The sequence below is a fragment of the Elephas maximus genome, chromosome 10 (assembly GCF_024166365.1).
Source record: "Elephas maximus indicus isolate mEleMax1 chromosome 10, mEleMax1 primary haplotype, whole genome shotgun sequence".
Classification (NCBI taxonomy): Eukaryota; Metazoa; Chordata; class Mammalia; order Proboscidea; family Elephantidae; genus Elephas; species Elephas maximus.
Window position 1 is genome coordinate 10,709,700 of NC_064828.1, and position 24,187 is coordinate 10,733,886.

General features: G+C 43.2%; 1 protein-coding gene across 2 annotated transcripts; it reads right to left on the minus strand.

Annotated features, from left to right (window-relative positions):
* Positions 1-11,471: 11,471 nt before the first annotated feature.
* Positions 11,472-23,917, minus strand: BLOC1S6 (biogenesis of lysosomal organelles complex 1 subunit 6). 2 transcript variants are annotated; one of them, XR_007518925.1, is made up of 6 exons: positions 23,699-23,917; positions 19,421-19,562; positions 17,920-18,007; positions 14,588-14,674; positions 13,893-14,191; positions 11,472-12,431 (listed from the first exon to the last, which is right to left on the minus strand). XR_007518925.1 is itself a non-coding variant. In XM_049898324.1 (6 exons), exons 1-5 carry the CDS (start codon positions 23,778-23,780, stop codon positions 14,072-14,074), a joined length of 519 nt encoding a protein of 172 aa, XP_049754281.1. In that variant the 5' UTR covers positions 23,781-23,916; the 3' UTR covers positions 11,483-12,431; positions 14,056-14,071. The 2 variants fall into 2 exon arrangements, 1 of the variants encoding a protein (XP_049754281.1); XM_049898324.1 differs by having other exon boundaries at positions 11,483-12,431; positions 14,056-14,191; positions 23,699-23,916.
* Positions 23,918-24,187: the final 270 nt, after the last annotated feature.

Genomic DNA, 24,187 nt, shown 5'->3' on the forward strand with positions numbered 1-24,187 from the left:
TTCATGATCATATGCTACCTCCTGAAATGGTTGAATGTTGACCAGCTCCTTTTGCTTGAGAAATCCCGACCACGTTTATCCCTTTTGGTATTCTACCTTCAGGTCTCTGCACGTGTCATTATAATACTTTGTCTTCTCAAGCCACCCTTTGAAATCTTCTGTTCAGCTCTTTTACTTTATCATTTCTTCCTTTCGCTCTAGCTACCTGACTTTCACGAGCAAGTTTCGGAATCTCCTGTGACATCCATTTTGGTCTTTTCTTTCTTTCCTGCCTTTTTAATGACCTCTTGCTTTCTTCATGTATGATGTCCTTGATGTCATTCCACAACTCGTCTGGTCTTCAGTCATTAGTGTTCAACTCAATACCTTTTTTCACCAACATCAATGGTGACTATATATGTGGGCCTCACCACAGGAATCAAATCAACTATATTTGTGGAAAAGAGACATTGGAAAAGCTCAATAGTAACAGTCAGAACAAGGCCAGGGGCTGACTTTGGAACAGACCATCAATTGCTCATATGCAAGTTCAAGTTAAAACTGAAGAAAATTAGATCACATCGACAAGAGCCAAAGTGTGCTCATTCAAGTAGGTGGGAGTTTTTCTGATGAATGCTTTTACTTGAACATTAAAATATAAAGCTGGAAATCTTTAAAAAAAGAAAACGGGTTACAAAAGAAGTTTAGTCTCTGCATGACCTGCATTGCACCTCTGAAGTCAGATCATTTTACGGGTAAGCAATGCCCAGCTGGAACCCAACTAGAAATTGTTGAGGAGAGTAAACTCAAAGCCATAACGAAGGGTTTGTTATATACATATGTGATGGACAGCAGGATTGAGGGGCTGTGTTGGTCAAGGTACTACAAGGAGCAAGACAGTATTAAACATGCAAGGATTTTATTAGGGAAACTCTAAGAGGAGAAAATGAGGAGGAAGCTGGAGAAGGTTGAGACAGCCATCAGTCTGCAATGCAAGTCTGATCCCTAAAGAAGAAGAGAGGAAAGGAAGGCTGAATGGAAGCTTCTTAGATAGCTATGTCATCTAAGGAAGGTCCAGCAAGGCTGTCAGGGAATCCTCAAGCCAAAGTCTACCATTACAGGAGTCCCCTGTTTCCCAAGCAGAGCTGGCTTCATGACCAAGCAAACTGTGCAGTCACACAGGGCCCCACACTTGATTTAAGGTTCTGCTGCTGCCACCCTGAAATTCTTAGCAATATTTGAAGAGGGGGCCCCATATTTTTATTTTTCACTGGGCTTTGCATATTATGTAGCCAGTCGTGCTCAGAGAAATGGGCCTGCTTTAGTATCCCTGCTGGGCCCAGTTACTGCCTAAAAGCAGCCTGTGGGAAGCACGGCTTCAGCACAAACACAGAGATGGATTTCAGAGTGAAGCAGCTGGAGCTTCTGGTCAAATAAGTTCACCGTAGTCGGAGGTCTGTGAGGCATGTTCATAAGGCCACCACAGTGCAACCTGTGTGCCGCATAGATCTACTTCTCCATACAGGTCCAAGGAGCAGCTCCTCCGGGGATCTTGTGGGGCATTCTTTCCGAAGGGAACTCAAAAGAAGGAGGTTCTTGGATAATTACGCCCCCCGAGATCATTACAGGTTATCTCAGGGCCACAAGTAGTGCTCATCCTCCCCCTTCTCCCTTCTTCACTATTCTATATCCTCCTCACCCTCAGCTATCACTCAGCTGGTCTTGACAATTTACCTGATGGTATGACCCAAACCTTTATTCCTGAGGGGTCTGAACTTTTGACAATCAAATTCTTCTCAGACTGGGGTTGCTGCATAGCTATATTCACAGTTACAATGGGGTAAGGGAGTACAGGAGGGGCCCTAGTGAATCACCTGGGTTCCATACATGCAGTCCCTGCCCCCATTGTGTAAAAGCACTTACTTCCTCTGATGACCACGGTCACTTACTCCCAAGTATTTGCTTCTTGCCTGCTGGTCCCTGGACACAAACAGTCCAAAGTGCCCTGTCAGCAGCCATAACTTATAGTTCAGTAAGACCTCAACAATGTCCCTGGCAAGTGTTTGTTTCCTTTGGGGACCAGGAGCTCTCTCTTAGATGGGGTTCTCTAGGGAAGCAAAACAAGTAAAGCTGATAAATACATATATAGAGAGATTTATATCAAGGAAATGGCTCACACATTTGTGGAGGTTGGAACACCCCAAGTCCATGGATCAAGATAGAGGTGTCTCCTGATTCACACAGCCACAGGGGCTGGCAAACCCAAGATCGGCAGGTCAGAGAACAGGGCTTTTGCTCACAAGCACATATCTTCTGGTGGGTCTTCTTGCCTTATATAATACAGCCCTTCCAATATCCTCATTTCCCTCATGGTCTTCAGTTCTTCCTCTACTGTCAGCCAGTACAGATCAGGCATTTTTACTTGGTTGAGAACAGGCCCTTGTTTTTTTCAGGCTTCTAAGAGCCATTCCAGCAGTGAGTTTTCCCAATTCCCTGGATTCTTGGTAGGGTGTTAAGTTCCATTCCTAGAGAAAATGCACCCAAGTCAATGGATTCTTGCTTATTAAGTCTTATATTCTGGCCCCAGTGATCAAAAACCCTCAAATCCAATCCCAGTCTCCTGCTGAACATGCCAGGCAATTCTTTTAATTATTGAGGTGTTTAGTCTCTTTCCTCCCTAATCAGGGCCAGCACAGCCCTAGTCAGGTTATGCTGGGATTTAACCCTGATAGCAGCCAGGACAGTAGGTGGGAGCAGCTCCTGAACGGGGCACCTGTTGCCTTGTAAGGAAGAGGCATCTGTCACATCTTCCAGCGCAGTGGTAGTGCTAGTTCTTACTAGGGGAGGGTAGGCCGCTCTGCAAGCCCTGATGGTCCAGGGAAGACTACAGAGTTAGCATCGTCAGGGGCATCCATCCAGATGTCCTGTCCCAGGTTTCAGGATCCCAGGTTTTCTCCAAAGGGGCCAACCTTCAAATAAGCCAAAATGGCTAATCATTCAGGCTTCTTCGGAGCTCTGCAGCTCTTAGCAATTAGGCCTTCAGCCTGCTGCTCAACTGCTTCTGTCCTTCTACTGCAGGGGTGTAGGGCAGCTTTCTAAGCTGACCCTTTGGCTCTCACACTTAGCCATTAACTACTTGTTAGTAGCCACCAGTCTCCCATTATCCTTCTGAAGAGTGTCGATACAACTTAGCAGTAATCTGCCAGCTCTGCTGTCTTTGTAGGCATTGTTTCCCCATACAAATGCCTGCATCGCTGCACCTGCCACAGCATTCCATCCACCAGGATATTCTCTCAGGTCATCGCCAGCGAAATCTTTAGCAATTGAGCTGCCATCTTCCCCCAAGGACTCTCTGGTCTCCACCTACCAGTCAGGATGGGGTTCTCTCCACCTACCAGGCAGTGAGTGAGCCAGTCCCAGTCTCCTTCTTAGTGCTGGTTTTCTTGGACAACTTCTGGCCACTACTTGTGTTAGTCCAGATCCTTCAAGGAGCAGATGCCAAGGTGAGATTAAATATGCAGGAGTTTGATCCCGGGAAACACTTGTGAGACAAAGTGGGAGGGGAGCTGGAAAAGTTTGGAAAAGCATCAGCCTGTGACACACATCTGATCCCCGCCCCGGGGTGGAGAACAGGGAAGAAAGGCTGTGTGGAAGCACCCTAGGCTGCCAAGCAGAGTTTCAGCAAAACCAAAAGGGAGTCCTTGCACAAAAGTTGGCCTTTAGAGAAGTCCCATGTCTCTCAGCAACAGAGCCATCTTCTGTCACCACCAGCCATTCTCCCGAGTTCCCTGTAGGAAGTGTCTCTGTGCAAAATGCATATGGGTCTGGAAGCACAGCAGCCAGGGCCCTTGGTCAGCTACGCTCCCTGTAGCTGGAAGTGTGTATCCATCTCTCCTAACTGCCACAGGAGCCCAGGGGAGGACTAAGGTGGGTGCGACACCACCTGCTGGGAATGGCAGTCTGCGTCTTTGTAACAGGTCTGACTTGTAAGGTAGCACAAGCTGCCGCTGTCGATGGCATCCGGCCGGGTGAGTCAGTAGAATGAGAGGGCTCCAGGGCAGACTGCAGAGGGGTATCATGACTAATGTGCACCCCGCCTCCTTTTCTCTCCTTGCCGTTATACTTTCAATCCAGGCAGGAAAGGAGCATTTGCCCTAACTCAGAAGCAATCTCTTCCCTGCTCCCCCTTTCCAAGAGGGTGAATTCAGTGACCTCGAGATTTTTCTTCTAAAGCCCAGGCTGTGAGATGGTTAACGGCCAGAAACACCCCATAGAAAATGAGGGCATTTGCCTCCAAGCTGCCACTGCGTCAAATAGATGGATTGGTGCTATTATTACTTAAAGACTGCCCATCAGCCAACAGTGGAGGAAACTCAACTGCTCAGGGCAACCCAGCGAGAAAACCTGCCTTCTTGTCCTAGCTGTGCTCTTCCCCCAAAGCCATGAAAGTACGAAAAAGAGATGGAGCTGAGGGGTAGGATGCAGACTCAGAAAGGCAGGCCCAGGAAGGCAACACCAAAGACAGCTTTATCAAAGTAGTGGTTCTGGTGAAACGTCTCAGAATGGCCCTGCCTTAACAGGAATGTCCTGGCCATTCTGGGGCTGCTCGTTTCTCCCAGCAGCTCTGCCTTTTTTCTGTCTATTCCAGCATCGTGGTTATCTCGAGAGAAGATCTCACCCAGTTCTAGTCTTACTGCTGCTTGTTTCTATCCCAAAAGGTGTGGGGCTTCAGGGCCTACCTAGAATAAAGGTAGGCTTGTAGGAAAATCAAGAGTTCTGTGCATCCTTCCCACTAGGCTCTCTCCTGATGGGGAGACTCATGCCCCTCCCACCAGTTCTTCTAGTATTATCAGACCGCATTAAAGGGATTAGCAGGTAAAATGGTGTATCCATCTAATTCCCCATCATGGGTGTAGTTTTATCAAGAGATTTAAAGTAAAATTCCTGAGGTCTATTTCTATCTCCCTCCCTGGGGTCTCCAACCCCCCAAAAATTCCTGAGATGTGGTAGCTTCAGCTTTTTCCCAGAATCAAATCCCAGCTCTACCGAGCTGGGTGGTTACTCAGACTCAATGTGTCTCAGCTTCCACAGCCATAAAACGCTACCAGCAATACCCATCTCCTGAAGCTGCTGTCAGAAACGCTAGACAGGGATTTCCTTTTGGCTCTTACAAATCAGCCAGGAGTGCCTAGTGTCCAGACAGCTGATCTCTTCCTTCCTGGTTCATCCATTTCTTTAACTTTTTAGTAAGAAGATAGGCCAGACCTTTCTGTGGGCAATTCCTACCGGAGCTCTTTTGTCTCTAGAACTTCAGAAGTTACAAAGCGTTAAGAGCTGGGACTCTGAAATTTAGGTTTGGGAATAAGCTAGGAGTATACTTGGGGTCGTAGACAGTCAGCAGTGAAATGGATTGACACAGTGGCTGCAACAATGGGCTCAAACATGGCAATGTTTGTGAGGATGGTGCAGGACCAGGCAGTGTTTCCGTCTGTTGTACGTGGGGTCGCTATGAGTTGGCACTGACTCAACGGCACCTAACAACGACATACCCGGGCTTTGAAATCCAGCCAGAGATGAGACTACTGGAAGAAAAGAAATTGGATAAAACAAGGGAAAAACTCAGTGAGCAATGAAAACGGGTGGAGCTGACTGCAGAATTGCATCTGGGTGCTGGTCACGGGCATCTTCTTCCTTGAATCCCTGGATTAGCAGTCTCGGAAATACACAAGCTCTATATAGCATCCTTATAATTAAATCAGATAAAGCATACTAAAACACTTTGAGAAACGTAACATGCTAGAGCTCGGGTGCTAACCAAAAGGGCAGCAGTTTGAATCCACCAGCCGCTTCTCGGAAACCCTGTGGGGCAGTTCCACTCTGTCCTATAGGGTCAATGTGAGTCAGAATCCACTCAGCAACAACGAGAACGCCGAGAGGGACATAAACAACGACGATAATGCTAGAAGCTTGTAGTTACCACATAAGTGTGTTAAGATTATCTCATAAATGGGAGAAGAAGGGAGCAGGGGTGGTATTGTAAAAATATCTGTGGAAATGTGGAAACGAGAATCTTAACCCAGTAGCCAAATCCCCTAGGGATCCAAGAAAAACCCAGCCCCAGGTCTCCTGAGTCCTGTACAGGAAGCTCACTCAAAATCCAGGGCGTCTTGAGGGCCCTGGTCACCTTGTTCCATCTTGGTACCATTAGTTCAGCAGTAGTTCACGTAAGTCTACAGGTCCTCATTTAACACTCAGCTGCCCTCGCTGTCGGCTTCTCCTTCAATTCCTAAAGGGCTGATTCTCTCGGAGTGAGTGTCCTGATGCAAACCCCCAAGACAATAATTAACAAACACTTAACTAGCCCACTGAGATTCGCTATAGTCCCCATCTAGGCAGAGCTCTTCCTGCCAGGCCAGCTCATCACTGCTCGTGAGTGTGAGGGCCAGGTGTCCGTCCCAGGTCCAGTCAGCTGAGGCCCTACCTACCTCGTAAAAACACAGAACTTCCAAGGCCGTCGCCCACAGAAAAATATCTTTAGCCTGGAATATTTTTCTAGGAAGATTCTGAGCGTGACTGATGATGATAGATTAATTGACCATAATTGGAAAAGACAAAAACAAAATCTCAATCCCATCAAACTAGGAGACTCGAAAAGTTAGAAAAACAAAGTTTTAAATCTTATCGGATGTTTCAGATAGAGCACTTTCAAATATCTCACTGTTTAAACAAAAGTTCAGACCATATGGAAAATTCTGATTCATCTAAAAAAAATTTAATTGAAAAGCTTAGGACAAACTTCTTGATCAAACCTATTAAAACGATACTAGAACTTGTAGACCTAGGGGAGCAGAGTACCACAAGATGGCAGCATTAACCCATCTGTTTTTTTACAGGGTTTTTGTTTTTTCCCCCCCTCAAACTGTCCACCTCTTCCCTAAAACCAATTTTGAAGAGACCTGAGTAGCCAACAGTTGATGGAGAAAGACTAAATCTCAACAGTTGTTGCAGCATCTACTTTCCTACACTTAACCACTTACACCATTTTCACAGCCTAGAATCCTTTAAACCCACTGCCGTCGAGTCGATTCTGACTCATAGCGACCCTATATGGCGTAGTGGTTAAGTGCTACAGCTGCTAACCAAAGGGTTGGCAGTTCAAATCTGCCAGGAGCTCCTTGGAAACTCTATGGGGCAGTTCTACTCTGACCTATAGGGTCGCTATGAGTCGGAATCGACTTGACAGCACGGGTTAGGCAGTGAAAATCCCACACGGGGCTTAATTTATCCAAGTCTCAAGCAGAGATATGAAGCAACAGTCTGACTTCGCAGCCCCCAGTCCTAACTACTATGTTACTAAGGCCCTATATGCTTTAAAGTTTAAAATCTTACTAGCAAAGCAGAGGCCAGAACCTTCAAGTCTATATACGCATTTTTGTTTCTTAGTATTCCCTTGCATGAAATATTCAACACACTTTGACTGTTTTTGCCAATGGACTAATAAGTCAAGCCCAGAATAGAGTGAGCTGCACCCACGTATACTTAAGAGTGATTCTCAGCCCCATCCTTAACCGGATTTGAGCACTGCAGGCTTCCTGGAGCACATTTAGGAATATATTTATGGTCTAAACCAGAACGAACACCTATAACCTTGTCTTCATTTATGATGAAGTGACCAATAGGGGGCAAACTTACATTATTTTTGTCCTAAAATAGGTGGATTTCTATTTATTTATTATTCCTTACACGCCTATGTGGCCTCCCTTATTCAGCTGCTTGGAGGGATTGCCTTTCCGCTCCACCTCCGTCTTGGTCTTTTTCTCGAGTACCACTCCCTGCGGTTGTTGTTAGTTGCCACCGAGTCAGCTCCTACTCACGACAACCCCATGTACATCAGGACCAAGTATCGCCCGGCCCTGTGTCACCTTCACATCCATCAGCATTCTCAAGTCCATTTCTGCGGCCGGTGTGTTTTGAGTGCCTTCTCAGAGGGCGCATCTTCCAGCACTACATGGGACAATATTCTGCTCTGCTCCATAGGGTCTTTCTTCCTCGTTTGTCTTAGTATGGAAGCTCCACTAAAACCTATCCACCATGGGTGTCCCTGCTGGTATTTGAAACACTGGTAGCATAGCTTCCAGAATCACAGCCATCATGCAAGCCACCACAGTATGATGAACTGACAGCTGGGTGATGGCACCCGTCTCTTACATCCCCCCAAATGTACCTGGTTTCTCTTTGACTGCCTCTCCTTTACGCTGTTTCTTTGGAAATGTGCTCCACGTGCTTTTTAAATCAGTCATCAGAACTGTCTACCGGGCTACTCCCTTCACTCTCTTGCTGGCTTTGAAAACAAATCTAGTCTCACCCAAATGCTAACCCTGAAGACTACACGGTATCTGGCCTCATACAAGCAAACTGACCTAGAACAATGCGCATACGCTGGCTACAGAACAAGTCTTGAACATTCAGTTAATCTGAACAAACATGGAAAACAGAAACTACACTCATCCAAAAGGAAAATGCAGAAACACAAAGTAATTTTTCTTAATTTGTGCACAGTGAGGTTTAGCGGCTTGATGATTACAAAGCATGGTTTTGGAAGAATTTTTTTTTTTAAGAATTAATGGTATCTATTTTTTTTTTTTTTTATGGATTCCTGGAAAAATACATATACACAAAAATCTTTAAGAAATTTATGGGAGTTCACGCCCTCTCCAGTGGCTACATAGAGGTCCCTTCCCCAGCAGTCTGAAGACTGGCCTAAAATACTCTATTTGGAAATTTCCATTATTTATGGGTTTTATACACAGAAACCCTTGTAAAGCACTTACCGAACCACTAAAAGTAGCAGCTACTATTTTTCACTCTCAGAGAAGAGCGAAGAACTTTAGGAAGTTGGGTTCTCTTTTTTTTTTTTAATTGTGCTTCAGGTGAAAGTTTACAGCTCGTTAGTTTCTCCTACAAAAATTTATATACACATTGTTACGAGACCCTACTGCTGTCCCTATAATGTGACTGTACAGTCCCCCTTCCCACCTCGGATTTCCTGTGCCCATTCTGCCCTCTCATCTCGCCTCTGGACAGGAGCTGCCCATTCAGTCTCGGTTATACCTGAACCAAGAAGCATATTCTTCACAAGTATCATTCTATGTCCCACAGTCCAGTCTATTCTTTGTCTGAAGAATTGGCCTCGGGAATGGTTTTAGCTCTGGGTTAACAGAGAGTCTGGGGGCCATGTCTTCTGGGGTTCCTCCACTTTTCTCCTGCTCCATCAGGGATTGTGTTGTGTTCCCTGTCAGGGCGGTCATTGGTGGTAGCCAGGCACTGTCTACTTCTTCTGGTCTCAGGCTGATGGAGTCTGTGGTTTATGTGGCCCTTTCTGTCACTTGGGCTAATATTTTCCTTGTGTCTTTCGTGTTCTTCCTTCTCCTTTGCTCCAGGTGGGTTCAGACCAATTGATGCATCTTAGATGGCCACTTGCTAGCCTTTAAGACCCCCAGACGCCACTCACCAAAGCGGGATGCAGAACATTTTCTTAATACATTTTGTTGTGCCAATTGACCTAGATGTGCCCTGAAACCATGGTCCCCAGACCCCTGCCACTGCTACTCTGGCCTTCAAAGCATTCGGTTGTATTCAGGAAACTTCTTTCCTTTTGGTTTAGTCCAGTTGTGCTGACCTCTCCTGTATTGTGTGTTGTCCTTCCCCTCACCTAAAATAGTTCTTGTCTACTATCTAATTAGTGAATACCCCTCTCCCTCCCTCCCCATTCTCATAACCATCAAAGAGTATTTTCTTCTGCATTTAAACTTTTTCTTGAGTTCTTACAATGGTCTCATACAATACTTGTCCTCTTGCAACTGACTAGTTTCACTCAGCATAATGCCTTCCAGATTCCTCCATGTTATGAAATGTTTCACAGATTTCACGGATTCATTGTTGTTGAATATACCATGATTTATTTATCCATTTATCCATTGATGGCACCTAGATTGTTTCCATCTTTTTGCTATTGTAAACAGTGCTGCAGTGAACGTGGGTGTGCATATATTTGTTTGTGTGAAGGCTCTTATTTCCCTAGGATATATTTCAAGGAGTAGGACTGCTGGATCACACGGTAGTTCTATTTCTAGCTTTTTAAGGAAGTGCCAAATCGATTTCCAAAGTTGTTGTACCATTTTACATTCCCACCAGCACTGTGTAAGTGTTCCAGTCTCTCTACAACCTCTCCAACATTTATTATTTTGTGTTTTTTGGATTAATGCCAGCCTTGTTGGGGTGAGGTGGTATCTCATTGTAGTTTTGATTTGCATTTCTCTAATGGCTAATGACTGTGAGCATTTTCTCATAAATCTGTTAGCCACTTGAATGTCTTCTTTGGTAAAGTGCCTGTTCATATCCTTTGCCCATTTTTTAATTGGGTTATTTGCCTTTTTGTGGTTCAGTTTTTGAAGTTTCATGTAGATTTTAGAGATCACATGCTGATCAAAACTGTTGTAGCCAAAAACCTCTCCCCAGCGTGTAGGTAATCTTTTTGCTCTTTTGAAGAAGTCTTCGCAAGAGCATAAGTGTTAGATTTTTAGGAGCTGCCAGTTATCTACTTTCACTTCTGGTGTTTGTCCATTGTTAGTAATGTTTTGTATACCGTTTATGCCCCATATTAGGGCTCCTTTTTTAGTGTTGTCCCTATTTTTTCTTCCATGATCTTTATTGTTTTAGGTTTTATATTTAGGTCTTTGATCCATTTTGGGTTAGTTTTTGTGCATGGTGTGAGGTATAGGTCTTGTTTCATTTTGCAGATGGATATCCACTTATGCCAGCACCATTTGTTAAAGAGACTGTCTTCTCCCCATTTAACAGACTTTGGGCCTTTGTCAAATATCAGCTGCTCATAGGTGGTTGAATTTACATCTAGATTCTCAATTCTGTTCCATTAGTCTTTGTATCTGTTGTTGTCCTAGTACCAGACTGTTCTGACTACCAAAGCAGTATAATAGGTCCTAAAATCAGGTAGTGTGAGGCCTTCCACTTTGTTCTTCTTCTTCAGTAATGCTTTACTTATCCAGGGCCTCTTCCCTTTCCATATGAAGCTCATGATTTGTTTCTCCATCTCATTAAACAATGCTGTTGGAATTTGGATAGGGACTGCATTGTATTGGTAGATCACTTTGGGTTGAATTGACATCTTCACAATGTTGAGTCTTCCTATCCATGAGCAAGGTATGTTTTTCCACTTATGTAGGTGTCTTGGTTTCTTGCAGTAGTGTCTTGTCGTTTTCTTTATATAGATCTTTTACGTCTCTGGTTGGAAGTTGGGTTATTTCAGTTAGAATTTTTTCACAGCGCTTTCTATCGTCTTTCTGAAAAGGATTTCATCAGTAGACTGGACATTCTGAGATATATAAACATGGCAAACATTGAGAAGACACAGGAAAAAAGCAAGAGGAGAATGTCTGAAATAATGTTCATGAAGGGGAGTACATGATGCTAGGTACAGAATTGTGCTTGATAAATAATACTGGGTAATTCAGAGCCTTTTTTTTTATTAAATATATAAGAAGTAGTTATCATTTACAAGCTGAGAAACAGACTACTGTATGAAGGTGTATAATTGGCATATTTGTAAAATGTATCCACTCAAAAACTCACAGTGAACACAATCTATATTACATGCAACATCTGCATATTTACATGATACCTACTGCAAAGTAAAATACGAAATGAAATCCCAACGTTTTAGTTCAGTACATTTGTGATACAGTTTCAAAACAAAGGCAATTTTTTCCAACTAAAAAACAGAAGTCTCTCAAGCACCAATTCACTATCTTATGCAAAAATACAGCAAGTCTAAGTATTTCCATTTAGGCTCAGTCAGTAAAGAAGTATCTCTATGTTACTGAAATACAGATAAAGTTTTAGATTTTAATTATCAAGATAACAGTACTTCTGATTAAATAGTAGATCCTGATATATCTATTCTTTTTAACATTTTTAAAAGTTTTCAAAATTTACATAATGCAATTCTGAAAATGTACATTTTGCCCATTCATTCAATAAACATAATCTAATACAGCTCACAAAAGTTCGATTAATTAACCAGAATCCTACATCTATTTCCCATCTGCTAGGGTTCAGTCTTAAATCTGATTTATATCAATAGCAACGGTCCAGAATTTATTTCATAAGATTAATCCCAAGAGTTACTGGATAGTTTTTAAATTATTTCACTGCTTATATAAATCACTAGATAGCCTAGACCAAGGGTTCCCTGCATCATAAGTATCTAGGAAGCTCTTCGAAAAATACAGATTGCAGGCTCCACCTTAGAACTACTGAGGTCTAGGAGTGTCTGTATTCTTTAAAAGTTCCAAGGTAATAACAGTATGCAGTCTGGTGTGGGAACCTTGACCATCAGACTAGTGATCCTCATCTTTAGGGTACACCAGAATCACCTGGGGGAAATGGAAAAAAAAAAAAAAGATTTGACTCAGTAGATGTAGAGTGGTGTCCAGAATCCACAAACCTGTCTGGGAAACAGTGCCCAGCCTTTAGCAGGTTATAAATGAGAACATTCAGCTAATATAATGCCACTGTCCTGCAAGCCCTAATGAATCCTGCCCTTGGTGGTTTCCAGCGAGTACCCGGGGGCCACACTTGGCATTTTCAAATAAAATATATTTATATTCTTAAGTATAAAGGTGACATCAAGCGAATTTTGAGACCATAATTCATTTATTAAAGAGGGAAAGGCTCTATCACCAAGGTATTTAAACTTTTAAACAGACCAATGTTTCGCACTCAACTTAAATCTAATGCTTTTTCCACCGTTAGCCTGATACATGGTCAGAGGCAGTGATTCCACCTTGCCAAAAATCTAACACAGAATATAAAAGATACACATTCTAATCATCTATCTTTACAGATTTTCAACATTTCCTATGTAACAGAGATTGGAAACCAGTTAGACATCAAATAATAGTAACATAGCAAATAATACACCTGGATTTTAAACAACAAAACTTTCTATTTCCCTCACATAATAAGTTCCTACACATAATACTGGGAAAAAATCTAGAAAGCACTGGAAGCATCATGCTCCCTCTTTTGTGAAGAAGCTATCTCCTAGTTTTCGACCCTTCCTGTCCTTATCTATAAAGTAGGTAGTTGGTATAAGTAATTCCACATTAGTAATTTATAAAAGCACAGAAAAAGTAACCACATGTAAGGCCACACAGGAACTGAGAGGACAGGCAGAACTACCAGTCAGACCTTCCAGCTGGAAATCTGGGTTATCTTAGCTACCTGACAGCTGTATCTCAGTGGCTGATGCCTGTTACTAAGTATTATAATATTTAAGCGTATTGAGTGAGTGATAGCTCCATAACCCCCTAAACCTTAGAAACAGATGTAATCAACCTTGAACCTAGAAGCTACGTAAGAACTTAAAAAGCAACAAGAAAGGTTCAGCGTGGTTTCAGACTTTAGGAAGCAGACAGCGTATATGGTTACGAGAATCCATCTGGCATCCTGTTCACTTATCCTTTGTCTAAGAAGCTGTTATTTCACATGTACACACTTTTCTATCATGTTCTTCACAAAGGCTCACACCACCTCTTTCCCAGTGATATTAAACAGCTGGCCTATCTTCCTGACCAAGCAATGAAAAAACAATTACCAAAAGCCAGCACCGTATTGCCAGAAAGACAAGTCATCTCATAAGAAACTGAAACTTTCAAATCTACACCTATTAAGCTAAAAATTGTATACTAACTTTTAACCACTGAGATTCTAGATTATTGTAATAATCAGATCATTTCCCAGTTTATAAATGATTCAAGGCGAAAATAAATTTTAAAATCAAGTAAATATTGAAAAAATTACATACAAATATCAAAACCGAGTTAATATCATACCTACTCCTTAGAAAAATAGCTGCAATGAAGCTAAGGAGACACAGCGATCCTGAAAAGGATTTCAAGATGTAACAGTGGAATAAGGCACTACCTTAACTCCAGTTACACTTGGGTCGTCGTAAATCCAGACTATGGGATAAGCAAAGAAAACACACACACACACCGACACATTCAAGTGTTCACGTCCTCTTAGCTGGTTTGGCAGTTAACTGCTTTTCTCTTTCAAATTCCTTCTCTCGTTGCTGCTCCCTTTCCAACTCCTCTTTCTGCCTTTTCTGCTGCAGTTTAAGTGCTCTTTTCTGTGTCAAAAAAATGTAAAAACCAAGTGAACAATCGTTATAGGTTATGGCCTAAATTAAAAATAATAGTGCTTTGCTTTGAGGTAATCAATATATATTAGTAAATTTAACATTTGACTTAAATTAGTTCTGGGTACTCTAAGGTCCCCTTGATCTAAAAAAAAAAGTTACTCCCAGCTCTCATTAGGTGGGAATTACTACATATCCAGAGAACATGAGCCCACCAGCCCGAGTAGACAGGGCTAAGGTGAGGTTCAATAAAACACAGATTTTAAAAGACAATAACGTACCATGAACTAGTATGTTATCATACATGGATATATAAAACGCAAACAGTAAAGAAAAATAAATTAAACCTCTGCTCTTATAAAGAATATCAAAGAATTTCCAACTCACTTTCAACTTTGCCGTCTTCTCATGAAGCATCAGCATCTCTTTTCTTATGTTCACTAACTTGGTATGATAGTGTTTAGCTTCAGTGAACTGAAGGTGGAAAAGTGAAAAGTCAGTCAAAACAGGCCAAGATATCAAAATGGATAAATACGTCAATATCGAAATGACAGCTCATTATTCCCAAGGTGGTCAATTTTTTAAAAGTCTTAATTCTCTCCATTACTTAATTCCAAAATACAAATTTAATTTAAGCCATTAGCAGAAATTTTAAAATCCTAATGACGATTCAGCTCAGATTAATAAAGAGAGTTACTGACCATAGAACAGACATTTATACTTTACCGTATAGACATTTTGCTTTAGAAACCTGCAATATAATCCTAAAATCTCAGTAAGACTACCCAATAACACTAGCAGTTCCATTCAAGAAGAGTGAAATATTTCTACTGTCTTTACAAGCAGAGACCAAGCCTGGGTTCAAAGGACAGTTTCATGAAGAGTCTCCACCCACCAGGAAAACCAAGCTATGGTCAGAGAGACCCGAGAGGACTGTGGCCCACACCTAGTCACATTCCTTGGACTTCTGAAGCCAGACCAAGAAGAACAGTCTCTGTGAGGACACTTTGCTTCCGAAGGAGTTCTAAGTATGGGCTTTACATCTCAACCAGCCTCCATTACCTAAAGCGAAATCCCATGTCAAGGGAAGACGGGAGGATGATGCAGGCCTAGCTAGGTAGGAGAGAAGGAAAAAAGCACCTCAGTCTCAGACAAGGTAACGGAGAGAGAAGAAATGAGAGAAAGTTCAGTAGCCGTTTTAACATGACTGCAAAAGAGTTTGATGAGCTCTAAAGCTTACAGACCTTCTTTATAGCTCTTTGGGCCTTCTAGTTTTCCATTCCTAGCTGATAATCAAAACCACTCCTGGGCTGAGAGAAGAAAGAAGAGGGAGACTTAGCTCCTGCCCCTTCACACTGAATAAACAATATTACATTCCGTTTGGTTCATTCATTGGACAAATATTTGTTCTATTGCAACACGAACTTGATTGGGAAAAACAAATGTAAATCAGGGTAGCCTTACCCATCTCCTTCACGAGAAGTCACATACTAGTAACTAGTAAGTAGGTCTTAAATCCACTACCACAGGTCTCTGTCTAGTGCTAGAGAAAATGGACTCTGCTTTTTGATTATAAAAGGAACACATGCATAAGCCACATTTACCCAATGAAAGGAGTCCCTGGGTGGCACTAACAGTTGAGCAGCTGACTATTCTCGGAAAGGTCGGTGGTTCCAACCAACCCACAGGCACCTCACAAGACAGGCCTGGCAATCTGCTTCTGAAAGGTCACAACCTTGGAACCATTCTAGTCAGCACACATGGGGTCGCCACGAGTTGGAATCAACAGCAACCAACAACAATTAACCATCCAACGAAAAGTCCGTTTTTTTGAGGTATATGTGAGTATCCACACAATCACGCAAACCAAACCATTTCTAATGTTCAAGAGGGAAGAGAAAGGTAACCACGAGTTCCTTATTTTTTTAATATCCTGTTTCTTAAAATTAAGTGTATCAATTCTTATCAGAAAGCAACAGAGCTTCTCATGCTACATACGATATGGATGGAGCTTGAAGACATCATGCTGAGTGAAGTAAGTCACTCACAAGAATAGACAAATGTGCAGAGACTAAAGTTTATTAGCAGTTAACAGGAGCAGGAGAGAAGGGGAAAGGGTGGGATTACTGTTCATGGAATACTGAGTTTTGGTTTACGGTGATGGAAAAATCTCATTGATTAAGGGTAGGGCTGCACAGCCAATCAATGTAATTGACGTCAATAAGTTGTACACTTGTACAAAGTCGAACTGGCAAAAGCTATGTGACAGGTATATTTACAATGACAAAAAAAAAAAAAAAGAGTAGCTGCTGAGGCTGCTTATGAGCAACCAAACACCTCATGGGATTTGGCTCCTTGGTTTGGAGGTTTAGGGTCATGGTTTCCAGGGCCATCCCAGTTGACTGGCTTAATAGCATGTTTTGTTTAGTGCTTCTCTCCTACCTCCTAGTTTGTTGCGCAGCACCTGGAATCTTAAAAGCTTGCAGTGTCATCCAAGGAACGACAATTGCTCTGCACTTGCCAGGAGCAACAGATGAATAAGGTGAGACAGGAAGAGGAGGAGGAAATGGAATGTGTGGCTGACTGGCTCCATGCACAGCTGCCTCCTGTGCCATGAGACCAGAAGTGCTGGATGGCGCCCCGCTACCATTGCTGAACATTCTGATCAAAGATGCTACAGAAGAATCCAGATCAAAAGGGGGAAAATGCAGAAAAGAATCTAAAGTTCTCATAAAATCTAAACTTTCTGAAGCCATTGAGGCTGGAGGAATCCCCAAAACTCAAGCCCTGAGATAATCTTTAAATCTTAAACCAAGAATATCCCCCAAAGTCTTCTTAAAACCAAACAATAGCCTAGCCTGACAAGTAAATAATGTCTGCCTTGAGCATTATGCTCTTTTAAGATCTATCTTTACAGGATCAAACCGACAACAGCAACTTGGAACATTAGATAGGAACCTTAGGGTGCGGTGAGTTTACGTTAACGGGGGAGCAAAAACTCAGAAAAGGAGGGTGAGAACAGTTGTACAACTCAAAGAATGTAACCAATGTCACCAAATTGTACATGTAAAAACTGTGTATGAATTGGTGTGTTTTTCTGTGTATATTCTCAACAATAAAAAATAAAATTATTTTTAAAAAAGCTATAGAGCTTTTGATGGAATTCATCCACTGTCACTTACACTGAAAGATGTAAGTGATCATCATCAAAGGGTCACAAAGTTAGTTACACCATTAGGAACATGCCATGGGATGAAATAAAACGCTAGTTGAAAGGGAAAAAAGATGCAAGTGATAGCTAAATAAAGATAAATTTTCCTTAAAGGTAAAAACAGTAACCAAAAGTTCCTTAATTCCAGTTCTCCTTTCTAAGTCTCTAATTATGAACAGATCAGACTTTTATAAATAAGTTAAATTTCCTATTACAAGTTCAAGATTTGAAAGATAATTCTTGACAATGGAGGTTCTAGTAAAGTAAACCATGATCTCCAATTAAGAGACAAATTATAATTACTTAAAATTAGAGGAAAAGATCCTAAACTTATGTAAGTACAAAGCTACGCTGGAAGGCTAGCCCTAAGCTACCTTTAAAATTAGAGGTCATTAACCTAAATCATACCTGTTAGGTGCCACTGAGTCAGTTCCAACTCATAGCAACCCTATGTACAACAGAACGGGACACTGCCCAGTCCTACGCCAACTTCACAAATCATACTTACCAAAGCATTAATATCCAACATAGAATGACATTCTTTAAATTTTGAAATCTCTTGTTCCAGTGTGTCTAATAGTACAACTTGGTTCTGTCTGAAACAAAAGCACACAGCCAAAATAAACTTAGATACTATAAGCACTGGCTCATTAAAGGAAACACACTCACCTTGGATCATGTTAAAGGTTAAAAACAAGCTGGAAACGTATAAAAGTGCTTGCAGAGACCTCATCTCCAAAGCTTACTTGATGTAGCATAACCTGTTTTCAAAATAACACTCCAGAGCTACGTCCTGGTAATCAGTAATTACATGTTTTTATTCTTCATGTTCAGACTCTAATAACTAAAACAAACAAATCATTTAAAATTATTTGTGCCAACTCTATATATTATCCCCCCAAAGAAGTTTTTTAAACTATCTTGCCCAAAAAACTCCATGTTTTTATATATTTATTATTACAATATTCTCATAAAGGAAATGAGGAGCAATTACTTTTCAAAGCAGAGCTGGGAAAGATGCAGTGTCAATGAGTAACAGCTCAAAGGGAACAAACAAGGAGCAAGATGGAAAAAGCACAGGACTAGGAACCACAAGATCCCACGGCCAACAACCAGCTGCGTGATCCTGGACACTCAGTTCATTTCTCTGCGCCTAAACTTCCTCATCTATAAAGTGAGAAGGTCAAACCATATACCGCCTAGGTGTCCTCTTTAAAATTCTATTGAGGAAGAAAAGTCAACTTCCCTCATATTCCTCTCCAAATTCAACCACTGTTACGATCACAGGGCTGAGTGACATTGAGGGGTCATCTAACTCAATGTCGGAAGTTCTAATATTTAAATATTTGAAGTTTGTCCATTCAGCTCTGATTAGAGAAGAACACAGAAGGTGAAATACACAACAGATGATAAAAGAACCCAGCAAGTCCGCCATCCAAGACAAGCAGAACAACAAAAACAGGCTGTCACCACTCCCCAAGTTTAAGAGCACCTTAGTACTCTGTGCCTCTGAAACAGGTCATCTCAAAAAAAACATAACTTATGGATCTTTGGCAACTTATCTGAACCATCAACTGAACACAAGTGTGACTCTTAAGGAAGCAATTTCTCAACTCAGAAAAAGGGGTATAGCCGCCCTGCAACATCCCAACACGCAGTACTTCATAACATAATGATCCGGAGTCTAGATAAGGTTTAGGAGTCCTTTGGGACGAGACTCCTCTAAGAACATTCAATTCATTCTCTTCCATTTAGATCACTACGTAATCCTCTACCACAATCTGCTATCACTAATGATACACAGATACTTGATTATGATGAAACGTTACAAAATACATCTTAATAAAACCAAAAGAAAAAAACACCCGTTCCCGTCGAGTCAATTCGGACTCATAGCGACCCCAAAGGACAGGGTAGACCTGCCCCACAGGGTTTATTATACTTAGATTGGAAATTACGACCTATGCCAACAAGGAAATGAGTGCATAAATGGTTTTTTGTTAGCTTACGTGAGTTCCTGGAGGGCTTGTTTTGATCTCTGCAGATCTGGCAAATAGTGAGAGAGCAACCCTTCTGCCAGCTGCTCCACGGCTCTGTCTTCTATGGTCAAGGCCTCTAACAATACTTCATCCGGAGAAGTGTCACTTACATCTGTCCCCAAGCAAAAATCAAATTAGGCAAGTCTTTAACTGATACCGTTAGGAAGAGGGGAGAGAAGTGAGCAGGTAGGAAGGAAAAAAGAATGCTGGCGGTAGGGTTCAGAGCACAAACTCACTCTCCCAACAACAAACAGGTGTTCTTTAACTTTTGCCTTCTGGGTTTTCTCTCAAAAAACGGATTAAAAAAAAAACAAACCGTTAGCCGTTGAGTCGATTCCAACTCATAGCAACCCTACAACAGAGTAGAACTGCCCCATACGGTTTCCAAAGAGCACCTGGTGGATTCAAACTGCTGGCCTTTGGTTTGCAGCCAAGTAGCTCTTAACCACTATGCCACCAGGGTTTCAAAAACTGTTTTTAAGCTATTAGCATAAAAGAATGACTAGGGTAAAAGAACATTTGCACATGCACAAATCTGTCCTTGTATCTATTTGTCAGAGTAGACATTTATAATTTTAAATGCATTCTGAAAGGAGTCTGAGTTCACTGAACTAAAGCATTCTTGCTTTCAAAAGCCTGCAAAAACTATATAAACAAAATGCAACGTCTAAAAATATTTTTTCTATTCAATGGAAGCAAAAATACGGATCAACAATTATTTTACATATACCATAACACAGTATCTACATGTAAAAGAGTGGTTGTTTTGTCATTTGTTAGGGAAGGGGAGAGAGAATTTCTCATAAGATTCAACACCTGAAGGTATTATAGAAAAGAGTGTATAAATCATTATCTTTTATGTAAATCTTGTCTTCCATACTTCCAAAATGCGAGGCCAAGAACTATGCCTCAGACTTTCCCTTTGTACAAACACAGTGCTTGCCAGGTATTCACAAATATTTAAAATGAATACCCATCAGCCACTGCTCCAACCAAAGCAGTTTCTAAACAGGGTACGATTAAAGGTTTCTAAGATTTCAGAGTCACTGATTTAGGATAAAGGAAAAAAAGTGAGATGGTCACATACTAAAACTATATTCTAAGAGCATTTTCTAATTAATATTAAACTCTGAAATACCTCAATCATAATTTGGTAATAATCCATAACACCAAATTAGGACATTACATAGAACACATTTATCACCACACATTGTTTACAGCACAGGTCCCAGGTACAGTTTTTGGCAAGACTGAGAAAAATGACATGCTGTCATATTCAAAATTAGCTTTTAGACAAATCAAAATAAAATGACTTTTTTAAGCCTGAGAAATACATACATAAACTTTCAAGTTCTCAAAGTTGCAATGCAACGTGCGAACAGATTAAGTTAAATAAAAAGTGAAGTACTTCACAAATAAAAACATAATGGGAGAATTGGAGCATTTAGGGATACTGGGAAGAAAATAAATTCTATCTGGCAATTAGCACCACTGCTTAAGGCTTGATTGTTATAAGAGTGTAAACAACAGCCATTTTCTTAAAATACAGAAAACAAATATTACAGAAAAACAGAATCACACAAATAAGGATACTTAAAACAGCAACTAGTACACATCACATCACTGTACATCACACACACACACACACAACTTCACCCATGGACTGCCAGTCTCTGGGTAGTCACTAGAATAGTCTCGGTTACTTATAGCCTAACACACATTAGCTACTAAGTACAGAGTCCTGTATTCCAGGAGACTACTGATACGGAGGCTGAGTCCCTGCCCTAATCACACAAGAAACACTTGCCAAACATCTGTATTGGGTACTAGGTTCTGCGGTGACAACAACACAATAAATAAGGCAGGTCCGCTTCCCTGGAAAGGCTCAGTCCAGGCGATTCATAAACAGACACCATTAGAGAAAGGGAAACCGTTCTGGAAACTCAGGGGAGAGAAACTCATCTGTTAAATCTGACAACGATTCCTAAAGAAAGGGCGGGCATTTCAGCTGAGACTTGAACAGTGGCCAGAATTGTTTTTTCCCCACCTTTTCTTTTTTTAGAACTATTACTTATTGTAAAAACTTGACAAATACTACCAAAACACCGCTGCCATCAAGTCGATTCTGACTCATAGCGACCCTACAGGACAGAGCAGAAGTATTTCCAAGGAGCAGCCAGTGGATTCGAACCGACGACCTTTTGGTGAGCAGCCGTAGTTCTTAACCATTACACCACTAGGGTTTCCCTTAAACACTACAGAGGGGGCCATAAACTGAAAAGTGAAAATACTGCCTCTCACCCCCGACTCCAGAGGGAGTCACTCTGGAGTTTCATACAGGGCTTCCAGAAGCTGTCTTTGCACTCCCAGGTATAGAACTTGTTTTTATCACAAATGAAATAGGACTCATACTGTTCTGCAACTTTTCACTAAAATATGTCTCTTAAGATATTTTTCTACATCAACACATACGGACTTCCTGCACTCTTTTTAGCAGAAGAGAATTCTGCTGTAACTTGTTTAACCAGTCCCCTGCTGCTGTTGCTGTTAGGTGCCATCGAGTCGGTTCTGACTCACGGCAACCCCGTGTATCACAGGAAGAACACTGCCCGGTCCTGCGCCCTGTTCACAGTCATTCTGCACGGGCCACTGCGGCAGCCACGGTGTCAATCCATCCTGTTGAGGCTCTTCCTCTTTTTCGCGGGCCCTCTACAAGCCAGTCCCCTATGCACGGACATCTATGTTTTCAGTGTTTTTGTTATTTCAAACACTGTTGCAATGAGTTTCCTTGCTCGTCTTTGCATAGTCATGTCACTGTTTCTGTATGATAAATCCTCTGAAGTAGACTGCAGGGACAAAGGGTTTATGCACTTTTGAAATAAATACTGCATGATTGGCTCTGAAGAGGTAGCACCAATTTACAACCCCACCTACAATCTATGATGATTACAATTTCCAAACAGGTATGAATTCTGGGACAGGAGCAGAAGGGATGCAATCTGGGTAAAGCAAGCAGCATGAGGAAAAGTGGGACTATCGAAGGAAGGATCGCTGTATAAAGGGGAACGAGTCTGGAGTGGCTAGAGTATAAGACCATGTGAGCAGCCTGTGAGGGCCCTGGAGGGCCATGTTAATGAGCCTGAACTTTACTAAGCAAGTAGTGAGGGGCTGCTCAAGGTTTCTGAGCAAAGGAGCGACATGATCGCAGCTTTATCTTGGGGCAGCGACGAGCTGCAGTGGGATGGATGGATTGGAAGAGCAAGAGACCGGAGGTGGGCAAGCCTCCAACTGTGGCTGTAAATACAGAGACAAATTAATAACCGTATAATTTCCTAGAGTAAATAGAGAGGGAGAAGGCAAAAGAGAAAGAACAGTCGAGTGTCATTTTAAAGTTTCAAGTGGGGGTGACTCGGCGCCAAGAGGATCAGACATTTGCTTTCATTTATGTACAAGCCGTGAGGTTAGCGCAGGACAACCAGTTAAGGTATCGAGGAAGCAGATGGAGAAACAAGCAAGATGTAGGAAAGGTGCCCAGGCTTCAAAGACATGTAAGGAAGTCGTTTTTAGAGGCAATTTAGGAAGGTCCGAAGCGAGGGAGATCGATGAGTAAAAACAGGGCCAGGAAAAAGCTGGGAGCATTATCTTGGGGTAACCGTTCTATTTCTGGAAGCGGAGGTAACAGCAAAGACGCCCCCAAAGCCCTGCAGCCCTCCCCGTCTAGGGCTCCTCGCCCGAGCCACAGAACACAGAAGATAACCTGGCGACCAGCTTCTCAGCTCTCCCGGGGACGGGCCGCCAACAGCGCCACTCCAGACGCGCAGCAAGGGCATCCAGCGCACGCGACGGCGCCTCAGGACACGTGGGCGGGACGCCCTCCCGGAACCCAGCGCGCGAGACAGCGGGAGGGACGCGGTGCGGTGATGTCGCCGAGCAGGAGACGGGTGCGCAGCAACGGTGGCCACACGGGCTCTCCGACTCACGCTTCGCCCCCGGCCGCCACCTAGGGCGCTCGGGACTCCACAGACTCCACGGGAGCCCACCACCAACCGCCCCCAAAGCCCGCTTCCCGTCCAGACTCCCGTTCCCGCCCAGCCCACGGGGCAGCAGGGCCGCGCGAGTCCCCACGTCCACGCAGGGGCCAGAGACTCGGAGCCGCCCCTCAGCCCCGGGCCGCGGCGGCCCAGGACGCCCGCCCACTCGGCACAGCTCCCGGCCTCTCGCCCTCGGCCCGCCGCCCGCAGCACGTACCCGGCGTCGGCTCCCCGGCCCCCGAGCCGTCGGGCAGCCCGGTCAGGTCCCCGTCCGGGGGCGGCGGCTCAGGGACACTCATGACCCTCCGGCTGCGAGCAGGTAAGGAGCAGGAGCGAGAACGGACGGAAAAAGGAATGCCGTGCCGACCGCCCCAGGAGCCCGGCCGGACAGAAGCGGTGGTCGCACCCGGAAGTGATGGGGCGGAAAGCGCAGGCTCACCGCACGTGACCGCGGGCCCGCCCCTCGGCGCCCCGGGAGCCACGCGCCGACGTCACAGCCGGCGGGGGGCGTGCCAGCTGGCTGCGTGGGCGGGGCTCGGAGCCGGGGCTCGGTGTCGGGAGAGGCTGCGCCGCTGTGACCGGAAGCCGTCTTTGCCTGGGTTGGACGCGAGCCCGGAGACAGACCGGACGCGGCTTTGCAATCTTGTTCGTGCCAGTGTTAAAGAGAAGGCCTAAGAGCCAGGACTGCGTGCTTTCCCCGAGATTT

What these genes read in the sequence shown, in the direction of transcription:
- BLOC1S6 (XM_049898324.1), bottom strand. Translation starts at nt 23,780, where the DNA reads ATGAGTGTCCCTGAGCCGCCGCCCCCGGACGGGGACCTGACCGGGCTG. An exon ending in GGCCGGGGAGCCGACGCCGG is followed by an intron (nt 19,563 to 23,698) that starts GTACGTGCTGCG and finishes GCTTGGGGACAG; the next exon opens with ATGTAAGTGACACTTCTCCG. An exon ending in CAAGCCCTCCAGGAACTCAC is followed by an intron (nt 18,008 to 19,420) that starts GTAAGCTAACAA and finishes CTTTTGTTTCAG; the next exon opens with ACAGAACCAAGTTGTACTAT.